The 13,353-nt window shown below is 42.1% G+C and overlaps 2 protein-coding genes and 2 long non-coding RNA genes across 5 annotated transcripts; 1 reads left to right on the top strand and 3 right to left on the bottom strand.

Moving 5' to 3' along the window:
- Nucleotides 1-3,573: 3,573 nt before the first annotated feature.
- On the bottom strand, nt 3,574-4,509 carry LOC124048856. Its single transcript, XR_006841319.1, has 6 exons — nt 4,475-4,509; nt 4,314-4,346; nt 4,140-4,163; nt 3,875-3,904; nt 3,720-3,755; nt 3,574-3,605 (listed from the first exon to the last, which is right to left on the bottom strand). It is a non-coding gene; the product is annotated as an uncharacterized LOC124048856 (long non-coding RNA).
- A 141-nt stretch (nt 4,510-4,650) lies between these two features.
- Nucleotides 4,651-5,280, bottom strand: LOC123989623. Its single transcript, XR_006830580.1, has 3 exons — nt 5,143-5,280; nt 4,785-4,837; nt 4,651-4,672 (listed from the first exon to the last, which is right to left on the bottom strand). It is a non-coding gene; the product is annotated as an uncharacterized LOC123989623 (long non-coding RNA).
- Nucleotides 5,281-6,349: 1,069 nt separating this feature from the next.
- On the bottom strand, nt 6,350-11,671 carry LOC124048853 (prenylcysteine oxidase-like). The gene is made up of 7 exons (XM_046369974.1): nt 11,424-11,671; nt 10,923-11,067; nt 10,468-10,674; nt 10,181-10,355; nt 9,848-10,059; nt 9,221-9,373; nt 6,350-8,415 (listed from the first exon to the last, which is right to left on the bottom strand). Exons 2-7 carry the CDS (start codon nt 11,035-11,037, stop codon nt 7,745-7,747), a joined length of 1,533 nt encoding a protein of 510 aa, XP_046225930.1. The 5' UTR covers nt 11,038-11,067; nt 11,424-11,671; the 3' UTR covers nt 6,350-7,744.
- On the top strand, nt 11,647-13,344 carry LOC124048854 (protein FAM136A-like). Of its 2 annotated transcripts, none has more exons than XM_046369975.1 (3): nt 11,647-11,979; nt 12,169-12,309; nt 12,413-13,344. In XM_046369975.1, the coding sequence occupies exons 1-3, from the start codon at nt 11,893-11,895 to the stop codon at nt 12,599-12,601; spliced, it is 417 nt and encodes a 138-aa protein (XP_046225931.1). In that variant the 5' UTR covers nt 11,647-11,892; the 3' UTR covers nt 12,602-13,344. The 2 variants fall into 2 exon arrangements, with proteins under 2 accessions (XP_046225931.1, XP_046225932.1); XM_046369976.1 differs by having other exon boundaries at nt 11,650-11,979; nt 12,130-12,309.
- The last annotated feature ends 9 nt before the right edge of the window (nt 13,345-13,353 follow it).

The following is a 13,353-nucleotide window of genomic DNA, read 5'->3' as shown; positions in this document are numbered from 1 at the left end:
CCAAAATGTGCCTTCGTTGACTCCTACAGGCTAGGAAAGGAACGGTGCATCTCTGGTCCATAAATAACCCAGGACACAGTAGATGATGCAGAACTAATCAAGCACATATGAGCATCTGGGGATAGGTGTCTTAAGAGTGCCCTGGATTTCTGTCCTAGAAAGTCTAAAAGCAAGGGGGCCAATGTTCAAACAAACAAATGTCGCTTCTGCTTTCAATGTCCTAGAAGTTGTGCAGTAAAACCTAGCACTTGTAGTTGAACTAATTTGACTAGTTTATTTTGTGACTCGTTCTAGGACAGTCTCCATGGAGTGTTTTGGTCATGAGGCTACTACTAAAGTGGTTTTCCCCATGAACTTACAGAGGAAATCTTGACCATATAAAGAATGCTTGACAACCGGTGTAAAACGTTTATTTTTTACAGTGACTCAGACTGGCTGGCATAGTTCACTTTTTTCACTGTCTTTTTGCAAAAGTAGCTTGTTAACTATTTAACATATGATGTTGATGTGCTCACTACAAAGCACAGTTTTTAGGACAACAAAGACGTCATTACTTGTTTGCATGAGTGTAATAACATGTTTTCACTGCCAGGATGCTATTATACAACTGTGGTAAATTTGTGCTTACTGTGTGTTGTAAGATTTCAGTTTCAACAGACTGTAACTAGAGGGTAAACCGATGAAGCTCATTCCTTACCCGTCTATTTCATCCCACTTGGGACAGTCTTTTCTGAATCAAGTTAAACCCCAGCATCCTCACATTTTATGAGTGGAAATATTCAACAGCTAGAGCAAACACATGCAGGCACACACACATTTTAATGGAACATGGATACTAGAGGGGTCAAATTAGGAAATTATCACCTTTGTCTCAAAAAAACCATTGTCAGTTGTTCAAACTATGACATGTACTAACAAGTAGATATCGGTCATATCCTACCTAAATTGCCCATTTCATTGGCTTCAACGTCGGCTTCAAGGTATTCTAGGAAGGGACAGAAGACTTTAAAATCGTATTTTTAACACTAAATGTAATACCAGTGAGTGATAGGCTAGTATTGGTTTCAAATGTGTTGTGGATATTTTGTGTTACATTGGATACAATCATCTTCACTGAGTAACTTGAGAAAACATGAGACTCATACCTGTAAGGAAAAAGGTAACCCAAGGTTATGAGGGTATATGTGTTTTTACATGACACACTATATACAGTGCCTTTGGAAAGTATTCATACCCCTTGACTTTTTCCACATTTTGTTACATTACCGTCTTATTCTAAAAATTGATGAAATAAAAAATTAAATCCTTAGCAATCTACACACAATACCCCATAATGACAAAAAAAAACTTATTTCCATAAGTATTCAGACCCTTTGCTATGAGCTTCGAAATTGAGCTCAGGTGCATCCTGTTTCCATTGATCATCCTTGAGATGTTTCAACAACTTAATTGGAGTCCACTGGTGGTAAATTCAATTGATTGAACATGGTTTAGAAAGGCACACACCTGTCTATATAAGATCCCACAGTTAACAGTGCATGTTAGAGCAAAAACCAAGCCATGAGATCGAAAGAATTGTCCTTAGACGGCCGAGACAGGATTGTGTTGAGGCACAGATCTGGGGAAGGGTACCAAATGAAAATAGGTTTGGAACCACCAAGACTCTTCCTAGAGCTGGAGGAAACCTGGCACCATCCCTACGGGGAAGCATGGTGGTGGCAGCATCATGCTGTAAGGATGTTTTTCAGCGGTAGGGACTTGGAGACTAGTCAGGATCAATGCAAAGATGAACGGAACAAAGTACAGAGAGATCCTTGATGAAAACCTGCTCCAGAGCGCTCAGGACCTCAGACTGGGGCGAAGGTTCACCTTCCAACAGGACAACAACCCTAAGCACACCGCCAAGATAACGCAGCAGTGGCTTCGGGACAAGTCTCTGAATGTCCTTGAGTGGCCCAGCCAGAGTCCGGAATTGAACCCAATCGAACAGCTCTGGAGCGACCTGAAAATAACTGCAGCAACGCTCCCCATCCAACCTGACAGAGCTTGAGATGATCTGCAGAGACTAATGGGAGAAACTCCCCAAATACAGATGTGCTAAGTTTGAACCGTCATACCCAAGAAGAATCAAGGCTGTAATCGCTGCCAAAAGTGCTTCAACAAAGTACTGAGTAAAGGGTGTGAATACTTATGTAAATGTAATATTGTGATGTTTTTGCTTCGTTATTATGGTGTATTGTGTGTAGATTGATGTGGGGAAAAAAAAACGATTTATTCACATTTAGAAAAAGTAAAGGGGTCTGAATACTTTCCCGAAGACACTATATACAAAAGTATGTAGAAACCCCATCAAATTAGTGGATTCGGCTATTTCAACCACACTCAATGCTGAAAGGTGTTAAAATGAGCACACAGCCATGCAATCTCCATAAACAAACACTGGCAGGAGAATGGCCTTACTGCCGCACTCAGTGACTTTCAACGTGGCAGCGTCATAGGATACCACCTTTCCAACAAGTCAGTTTGTAAAATTCTCTGCCCTGCTAGAGAGGTCCCGGTCAACTGTAAGTTCTGTTATTGTGAAGTGGATACGTCTAGGAGCAACAATGGCTCAGCCGCGAAGTGGTAGGCCACACAGCCTCACAGAACGGGTACAGCGTAAAAATCGTCTGTCCTCGGTTGCAACACTCACTGCCGAGTTCCAAACTGCCTCTGGAAGCAACGTCAGCACAATAACTGTTCAGTCAGTATCTGACTGAGCGGGAGCTTCATGAACTGGGTTTCCATGGCCGAGTAGCCACACATAAGACTAAGATCACCATGCGCAATGCCAAGCTTCGGCTGGAATGGTGTAAAGCTTGCTGTCATTGGACTCTGGAGCAGTGGAAATGCATTCTCACGCTTCACCATCTGGCAGTCCGACTGACAAATCTGGGTTTGGTGGATGCCAGGAGAACGCTAATCTGTCCGAATGTATAGTGCCAACTGTACAGTTTGGTGGAGGAGGAATAATGGTCTGGGGCTGTTTTTCATGGTTCGGGGCAGGCTAGGCCCCTTAGTTCCATTAAAGGGAAATCTTAACGCTACAACATTCAATGACATTCTAGACGATTTTGTGCTTCCAACTTTGCTGCAACAGTTTGGAGAAATCCATTTCCTGTTTCAGCATGACAATGCCCCGTGAACAAAGCGAGGTGCATACAGAAATGGTTTGTCGAGATCGGTGTGGAAGAACTTGACTGGCCTGCACATAGTCCTGACCTCAACCCCATCGAACACATTTGGTGATGAATTGGAAAGTAGACTGTGAGCCAGGCGTAATCGCCCAACATCAGTGCCCAACCTCTCTAATGCTCTTGTGGCTGAATGGAAGCAAGTCCCCGCAGCAATGTTCCAACATCTAGTGTAAAGCTTTTTCAGAAGAGAGGAGGCTGTTATAGCAGCAAAGGGGGGACCAACTCCATATTAATGCCCATGATTTTGGAATGTGATGTTCGACAAGTTTGTCGAGTATGTGATGTCCACATACTTTTGGTCATGTAATGTATTTTGTTAAAGATTAAGAGGTAAATACTCGCCATCTACATCCTCATCAGACTCGGACTCTGTTGGAAAACAGGAGAATTAGGCTTATACATATACCTACATGAATCTGAAATATATAATTTTTGTAATCTACAGGTGTGTCTTTGAACACCATGCATTCAACCCTTCCTTACCCTCATGGTCTGCATCAACGTTTCTGTCTCTGTCTGCTGGAAAACGACAGGAGTAAAGTTATGTCATCTGAACAAACTAAGCAAAAACCACATGCCCATCAATAACAATTTTTTTTCCTGTGAGTTTTGTAATAACATGTGCCACATGCTCTTACCCATGTCCTCCTCCTGAGTGGAATTCTGCTCTGTAATTTTTTTAAAATTAAATAAATTATGACACGGCACACATTTACAAAATCGTATGGTAAATCAAATTTTATCTGTCACATGCTTCGCAAACAACAGGTGTAGACTAACAGTGAAATGCTTGCGGGTCCTTTTCCAACAATGCAGAGTTAAAGATGAAAAAATAAAATAGAAAAATAGAAATATGGTTGATTAATAAGTATGCATATGCATACAGCAGAGTACAGTGCTTACCAGTATTTTCATCTTGAACAGGCTCTACAGTAGACATATGAAAAATAACATTTGTTAAAAGAAAACAAGAGGTCAAATCGTACTATTTCACAATCAATAGGCCAAATGCACAAAAAGACAGATAATGGCTCTGATGTCCCCTTATTTGTTTTTAGAAGGGTAGGATTCCCTTACCCAAGTAGCATATATCTGCACTATTTGCATCCTCTGTAGATGGAAGGAAATATGGATATGATTGTTCCTTCATCGTATTAATTCAAATGAATACAAATTATATGGCAAGGCAATTTCAGACAGGTCATAGACTTAAATCATTGCCCGTGTCACTGTCTTACCATTCATTTGCGCTGCTTCGAACTCCTCAGGGTCTGAGGACAGAGAAATGCAGGGAAATTATTTTTGCTTAATGCAGAGAGAGAAGTATAGTCAAATGAATTTCAGTTGTTACGATAAGGCAGTTGCTCTGCATGGAGCAGAAGCTCCTTTATCTTTGAGATATGGATCATTGTACCTCTCCTTTGCAGGTCACTTAGCTGCTCCAGCCCCACCGGAAAAAGTCAAAAACCTATATGAGTTGACAGGAATGCACTCAACATCATCATCATTATCATCCTCATTGTCATCATCCATAATGGGCTTCCTCACCATCCTCTGCAAATGTTCCTTTTTTTCTGCCGATTCCAGGGATGCAGTGAGAGCTGGGGATGTCAGAAAGCAATTTATTATCACATTTTAATATTATATTATATTATCCAACACAAATTATATGTGATTATATCCCATGTTATCCATCAAATGTAAGGATTCAATAGAAACCCAATCACATAAAAATAGGCTATAGGCCTTATTTATAGGCCTTATTTACATTACCATTGCATAATACAACATGAAACAGCATTCATCTCAGTACAATACTTCATCAAATGACACAACTGAGGGATATTTAAACACATATATTGGACATGTTATGAAATTAAGAATATAAACCACAAAATGATCATACCAGTATGGAATCCTGTTGCGGCCAGAAAGAGGAATATGGGCACCTCGACTCTCATCTTGGCTCTGTGGTTGGTTATAGTAGGTGTTATAGGGTCAGTCCAAATTGGGTATTGTTTTTTTGTCGACCAGTGGCCCTTTTATACCGTCTCTCTCATCACATGCTTTGCATGGACAGGCGGCTGTGGTACCATTGTCCCTACCTACCTGTGGGCATCTGGGTGGCATATCCCAGCCACAACACAACAGACGTGTCATTATTCTGGGTGTGAATGCCACCCATTGTCAGCTTCTCTGTCAGATGCCCCTTTATTTGGGGTGCTGGTGTGTGATTGGAAGGGGAGGGTGTTTGTAGGACGGTCTGTCCATGTTGTCAAAAGCATACAATTTCTTTTCTGGAATAAAAATATATTTTTATTGTGTATCATTGACACTGTGTTCTGATGTGGGGTACAGACCACCTCAGAGACACAATTCATCCGTTGTGCACAGACCTGTTATCATTTTTGGAACAGAGCATTCTGTTTTCATTCTAATTTGTTTGGGAAGAGTCAATGACATCTGTATGACATTTGAACACCTTAATAATCTCTCACAATATCATTGCTACTGTACCTTTTTTCAATAGTTTTATGTAGCAATGTCATGTTTACTTTTAGTGACCAATTTCAAAATATAAAGCAACTTTCAAAACATAGTTTACAAGGCGACCAATTACTTCACACTGGAAGATATAAAGCTACCCTTGAGAAATTGTTACTTTTAAAAAAGTATTTCACTACATCAAAACTACCTCATGAAAAATGAGATCTTAAATCTTTAATGTCATATAATACAACGTTATGAAACATGACTTCAAGAACACATCACTCTGGAGTCAATGTTAACAATGTAATGAGATCAGTGTTACAACCAGAGTGAGTGTGTGTTGACTTAGATTTAATGGGTAGTTCAAGTAGTTCTACTACCGAAAACACTACGTTGATTTTAATTTTGTTAACTACTGCCAAGCTAATGCAGAATGTAGTTAAATTACTAATTGAACTACATGTAGTGGAACTACCCCACAGCACAGGGCAAATGTCGTTATCTGCAAATAAGAAAATGTGGTTTGGGCTTTCAATGTCCAGTTTGTTGAAGAACATGTGGCTATTTGCACCTTTGGGGCCTGGCAGAGCATGTATTGCTTAATTAAAGATGACATTCATCACTTCAGTGTGTTATCTCTTTATTCTGAATGTAAACATTGATTTCAAGTATCCTATTTACAAAACAAAACAAAAAAATGGACAAAACAAGATTGAAGGCATTTAATTTTTCCTGGAAATCCATAGAAGACCATGTCAAATAGAGCATAAAACACATCGCAATTACAAACTCTGATTTCAAATGTGTTTACAAAAGCTTGCATTTCCGTGCCAACATTTGGGAGTCAAATCAGCTGATTTCAAAATACTGTCCCTCTTCAATCAATATAGTTAATGTCTAAACGTATGGGAATTTTGCTGTAATAGTCATATTATTCTATATATCAAAGTGCACCATTTTCTATGGTTGTACAGTATCTAACACATTATCAAACGCACAGAAACCCTAAAAACCTCAAAAAGTGTGTTAGAAAGGCTAAACCAACAACGATTATTTTCAGAGTCATTCTAGACAAATTACAGAGATGTGAAATTAACCTCCCAGAATAGAATAGAATATTTTCTGAAGGATACTTGTCACTCACAGTAAAAATAGATGTACTTTGTGTTCTTATATTTCACTTTGGTCACAATGGAAGACTAGTTTCATGGCACAATTTGCTCATCACATAGATGCCATAAACATACCAAAAACAGAGACTAAATATTTTCTGAAAGTAGAAAGGAGGATTCCCAGATATAAAAACCATTGCTTAGTAATTTAAAAAAAGGCACAATTTAGAAATATGTAAATAGACTACAGTACATTTTCAAATGACATCAAATGATCAGTGCGAATAGGGGTTTGTTCTTCATGGGTGTATTCATAATTGTATAACACCAAAAACTTTGCAATTATCTGTTGGCCAATTTTCCTTGCAAGAACTATTCAATTGCACAACCGCTTACATTTCACCAACCAATTTGCTTTACAACCTTTTCAACACTACGCCAGAGGTAGAGAGCTTGAGACGCAGCATGAAGACATACATGGGTCTAGAGGAGCCACAGGGTACATTATCCAGATGTTTTTGAAACATATAGAAACGCAGAAATTTAGCAACACCATCTAGTGCAGATATATATGTGAAAGCCCAATGCATGCATGTATTAAACAATAATTGTACTTTTACCCTGCAGTATAGCATAGCTATTGTCACAGTGATCATTCTATTCAGCACAGTATAAGAATATCTGATGAAAATGATTTGCTAATGTTGCAGTTGATTTATTTCAGTTGAATTTTTCAAATCAAAATATATCAATATAGTGGGTCAATGGATATAGCTTCATAATTGGGCAGAGCACCCAATACTACTGTTCACGTACGCAGGAGTGTTTTAGTGTGAAATATCTCTGACTGATATTATTGCTTTATATTATTACTTTTCTCCACCATTGTTGTCCCTCCCTCCCCTTTCAAAGCTCTCCTCTCAGACGTGTGTGGAGGTCCTCCTGGTCGACTCTGCCCACCTGGGAGTTCCAGCGGTGATGTGCCAACAGTGCCAGGTTCCTGGCTGAGATGGCGCTCATCTCCATGGCGCTGGCTGCCCACTCCACAGCGTTCAGGTAGTACAGGCGCTCATGGAGGATGAACGGAGGGGTCCTACGGTGAGGTGGATTATAAGCGGGGTACGCCAGCCACTTAGTTTCTGAGGTGGAGTCCCATGATAGGAACATGTCCCGGAGCTGCTCCTGGGACAGAGGCTGAGGAGAGAACACCTTCCACACCTTGCTCTCGCTGGCTGGCGGGCGTGAGTAGCTTGGTGGGATGTGAACAGGGTCAATAGAGCTCAGGCTGTTGATGATGGAGCCCTTGGTGTCTGTGGTGAGAACGTCTGACACACTGAAGGTAGAGGGCTTCTCAGAGGTCCCCAGGTAGGACACATTGAGGAGGCCGTGGACCAGGGTGGTGACAGTCTGGTGGTAGCGCCCAGGGTATTGGGAGGGGATGGGCGGGGAGAAGCCTGCAAAGGTGATGTCAGACTTTCCCTGATGGAGAGGTGTGGCCACAATCACTATGTCATACAGGGAATGGGCGGAGCCAGAGTCCCCAACATAGTTTACCTCATAAAGACTGGCTGTGATACCTGTGAACAGGAAAGAGAGACTGAAAAGATTTGGCATGGGTCCTCAGATCCTCAAAAAGTTCTACAGCTGCACCATCGAGAGCATCCCAGTTGCATCACTGCCTGGTACGGCAACTGCTCGGCCTCCGACCGCAAGGCACTACAGAGGATAGTGTCAAAGACCCCAGCCACCCTAGTCATAGACTGTTCTCTCTGCTACCGCACGGCAAGCAGTACCGGAAGACCAAGTCTAGGAGGTCCAAAAGGCTTCTTAACAGCTTCTAACCCCAAGCCATAAGACTCCTGAACATCTAACCAAATGGCTACCCAGACTATTTGCATTGCCCCCCCTTTTACACTGCTGCTACTCTCTGTTTATTATCTATGCACAGTCACTTTAACTCTACCTACATGTACATATTACCTCAATTACCTGGACTAACTGGTGGCAGCGCACATTGACTCTGTACCGATACCCCCTGTATATAGCCTCTATTTTTTACTTAACACTTACTTTTTCTTAAAACGGGATTGTTGGTTAAGGACTTGTAAGTAAGCATTCCACTGTAAGGTCTACACCGGTTGTATTCGACACGTGACAGTTGCAGCTCTTGAAACCGGTGCACCTGGCACCTACTACCATACCCCGTTCAAAGGCATTTAAATATTTTGTCTTGCCCATTCCTCTGAATGTGGATTTAACACGTGACATCAATAAGGGATCATACTGCTCTTTCCATGACATAGACTGACCAGGTGAATCCAGGTGAAAGCTATGGTCTTTTATTGATCTCACTTTAGTTATATTGGCCCAGAGAGCATGTACCTGCTTTAGATGGTCGCAACTTGACAGCGATAGCGGTGACTCGTGCTGGGATGAGCTCGGCCTTGCTGTGGTACAGGAGTCCTGAGCACACCTTCTTATTACCTCCGTCCACTGCCCACAGGCCTGGGTCTGCCCCTGCTAGAGACACCGCCCCTGGAGACAACATCACACCACACATTTCACAAGGATTAGTTCAGTTTCCTTATGTTTTCTTTTTTTCCCTTTTAGCCCCTTTTTCTCCCCAATTTCTTAGTATCCAATTATTATTAGTTACTATCTTGTCTCATCGCTACAACTCCCGTACGGGCTCGGGAGAGACAAAGGTTGAAAGTCCTGCGTCCTCCGAAACACAACCCAACCAAGCCGCACTGATTCTTAACACAGCGCGCATCCAACCCGGATGCCAGTCGCGGCCGGCTGCGAAGGAGCCTGAGCACGAACCCAGAGTCTCTGGTGGCACAGCTAGCGCTGCGATGCAGTGCCCTAGACCACTGCGCCACCTGGGAGGCCAGTTTCCTTATGTTTTCAAGATAAAAAAACATTTGATTGGATGGCCACATAAGAGCACTCAGAACCACTTATCACATCACCTTGGTGTGCATTTATTTTTGTTACCTAAAAACCTACCCACAAATCCATTGATGCGGACACTTTGGCCATAGTTCACACGGGTGACAGGTGCCACAACGTCGTTGAGGAAGCTCTGAGAAAAGCCCTCCCCCAACATGGCCTCCTCCAGTGTCTGATTGGCTAGTGTGAGGAAATCATCACCACCCATTGCATGCAGGAGCTTCTCCACACTGGTGAAGGAGTAGCCAAACTGCTGGTACTGGTAGATTCTGGAAAAACAAGAACCAAAACATCACATACTTACAATTAGCACTCTTCTCTCATTAATGATTTTCAAATGTTTTGACTGCTGAGTTGTAAATAGACAGGTAGCAGAACCTAAAGTCTCACCTCATGAACTTATCAAGAACACTTTCCACCCACATCTGCATCCGCAGGAAGTTGAACCCGTACCGCCAAAGCAGGCGCAGGAAGTTCACAATAAACCAGTTACTCTCTTCAAAGATGAGCTCTTTTCCATTGAAGATGGCCATTTTTCCAGGGACATCTCGCCTCTGGGAAAGGCCTAAGAGAAACAGGGGAGAAATAAAGATGTGTGTCATTAGACTGTCTGTGCATGTATACTGCACTCTTTCAAGAACAAGCAAGTGTATATCTCACAAGCCAACATGTCTCACCTAGTCTTTCAAGGAAGTGCTTCATGTGCAGATTTAGAGGGTGGATAACTGCGCCCCCCGTCTCATACTCATAGTCCCCCATGTTGTGGGTGGCCAGTCGTCCCCCCACAGTGCCTGGCTCAAACACATCGATCTTCACCGCTGCCCCAAACTCCTGTCTCAGGAAGTAAGCTGTTGCTGTGCCACCGATGCCCGCTCCAACCACAGCTGTTCATAGAATCAAACCGCAATGTCATTAGAAGTCCAAGGGGAGTAAAATGAACAATTCATAAGTGAAAGCATGTGTGTCATGTAAATATGTGTAATGTGAAATAGAAATGCTCTCTGGGCCAATATAACTAAATTCATGGAGATTTGTGAACACACCTATGCAGAACTGATGTACTACTGCGTAGCCACACAGCACTGGGTGCCATTGACAATGGAATGTGGAGTCTGGACTAAGATTGGTTTACCTATCCTCTTGGGTGGATCTTTGACTTCTGGAGCTGAGGCTAGACTCCTCTGTCCAGCTTGAAAGAGCCCCAAGAACAGGAGTGCCCTGATTGACATGGTCCTTGAAATCATCATGGGTATTCAATTCCTTCCAAGAAAGGTTATCTGAGTCGAGATCAAAAATAAAATGTTCAATTACAAAAATAACATAGGCTACACATTCACACCTGATCAGTAGTCAGAAACATGTCACTTTAATATGATTGTGTGAATTGCTGGGTCAATCAAGGACAGACAGCAGACTGCTGTTGGTGGTGACATGTGTACTATCAGTGTGTTAATCTCTCTGGGTCAAAGAGCAGCACACTTGATCTTTTGAGGAGCAGTCTTTCATTGTGATTGGCATTTTTTTTATTACTGTTTGATATCTTAAAAACATAAATGATATCACCCCTCTTGGTTATTTGGCTAAAATCAGACAATTAAAAAGGTCTGATAACTGATAAGTGTACACTGCTCACCATTTCAAATGTCAGTAGAGGTGAAGACTTCTCAAGGAGTTCACAATCAAGTTTTACTAGCTACGAGTTTACAAATGATTTTTAAAACGAAGCAAGCTATTTACTTATCTAACTCGTAATTTGGTCAAATAAGTCGCTGAGAAACAAATGTAGATCCCGCACAGTGTTGTACATTTAAAGTTAGGACTTCAAAGCGGAGACTTCGGTCACGTCGGTACCATATTGTGAACCGGAAATTACCAAGCTAATTCCGGAAGCTGGAGTGGATGTGACGTTGTTTGTATTAGAACGAAGAAGCATGCATTCACGGAGGTGACCTTACGTTGAAACAGTAATGTGACAAGGCTTCTAATCTTGCAATAACTTACTATATGTAGATGGTGTGGCTGTTATTCAGCTGTGCATCGTAGCTAAACGTTATCTTCTAACAGTTCAGTTTAAATAGTCACTACTGAGAGCAACATTTGAGATGGCAGAGGCACATCAAGCTCGTGTACTGAAAACCATAGAGGATATGGTTCAAAGTTTAGAACGGTACCACATTCGCAAGATGCAAGTAAGTGGTCATGTAAATGCAATTTCAGCTATGTTCAATACATCCAATATAATCCAGTATATTGTGCAGTGCATTATCTACAAATCACCCTCTCTTTTTCCATGCATACATCATTTGCAACCTGTAATTGTCAACACTTGGGCTTATCAGGTGCCCAGTTCAAATCTTTCTTGTGCATAATGTACCAAGGGTCTCATGTTCAAGTGCAGTGCAGAGTGCTGCGAGCGCTCCGTAGACTCCATGTCACAGGTGCACAATTGTATTGAACGCTGCCACACCCCTCTGGCTCAGGCCCAAGGACTAGTGACCAATGAACTGGAGAAATTTCAGGTGAGTATTTGTTTTAGTTGCTAACAACTTGAATATCTTGAGACAGCCGATACAGAGAATGTGTAACTTGATTGTGATTATTTCTCTGACTCCCCATGCCCAGGACCGGCTGACCAGGTGCACCATGCACTGCAATGACAAGGCCAGGGACCTGTTGGACTCTGGAGCCAAGGAGCCAGCTGTGAGGGCCCTGATGGAGAACTGTGTGGGCAGCTGCGTAGACGACCATGTCAACCTGATCCCAAGCATGACACACAGACTCAAAGAGAACCTGAACTCTATTCCACAGTGAGAAGGGGAGAGCGTACTGCAGATGCACGAGACATCTTGGGCTACAGTGACAAAGGGGTTCATAATGTTCTCTGACTGTAATAACAGCAAGGAAGTCTAAACCATTGGAAATGCAGTGTTTCCCCTATATGCATTTGTATAATAATGCAGATGTATGCCCAAGGAAGACCCCATAACCCCCCTCTCCACACTAAATGCTAGAAAAAATTCGAGGCGAAACACTGAAATGACAGATCCAATGCCTCAGTGAGGGAAAGGGACATGTGGGGTTTACAGCTTGCAAGGGTGAGATTTGAGTCCATGTCAGCGAGGGTGGTGGGGATATACCGCTGCTCAGTCAGAAGAAACTACAGATCCCTTGCAAACTGGTTGGCCTACATGTTTGTGTGGAGCACTTACTGTTTATTGGTTTAACTTAGACCAGAGACATGCCAGATGAATGTTCTCAGCAGGCCTGTGACATTACAGAATTGTCTAACATCAAAATACTGCTATGTGAACTGTGTGTGAGGGTAATTTATTACATTTCCTGATAACCTAGCTGTTGTATGATTGTCTTTATTCTGCCTCAGTGACTGTCTTCTTAATATCTGCAACCCGTTCTGTGATTCTCCTCAGTTTTTATATAAAAATGTCAACAATGGCAAGAAGGGTGGAATTGCATTGGTAATATCTTTCAGCCTGAAATTCTTATTCTAGCTGTGTCTTTTGGCAATTAATAAAAGTGAATAGTAATGCAACACACACATTATA

The sequence above is a fragment of the Oncorhynchus gorbuscha genome, linkage group LG11, assembly GCF_021184085.1.
Source record: "Oncorhynchus gorbuscha isolate QuinsamMale2020 ecotype Even-year linkage group LG11, OgorEven_v1.0, whole genome shotgun sequence".
Lineage (NCBI taxonomy): Eukaryota > Metazoa > Chordata > Actinopteri > Salmoniformes > Salmonidae > Oncorhynchus > Oncorhynchus gorbuscha.
Note: the sequence above shows the minus strand (reverse complement) of the source record. Positions and strands in the feature narration are given on the sequence as shown.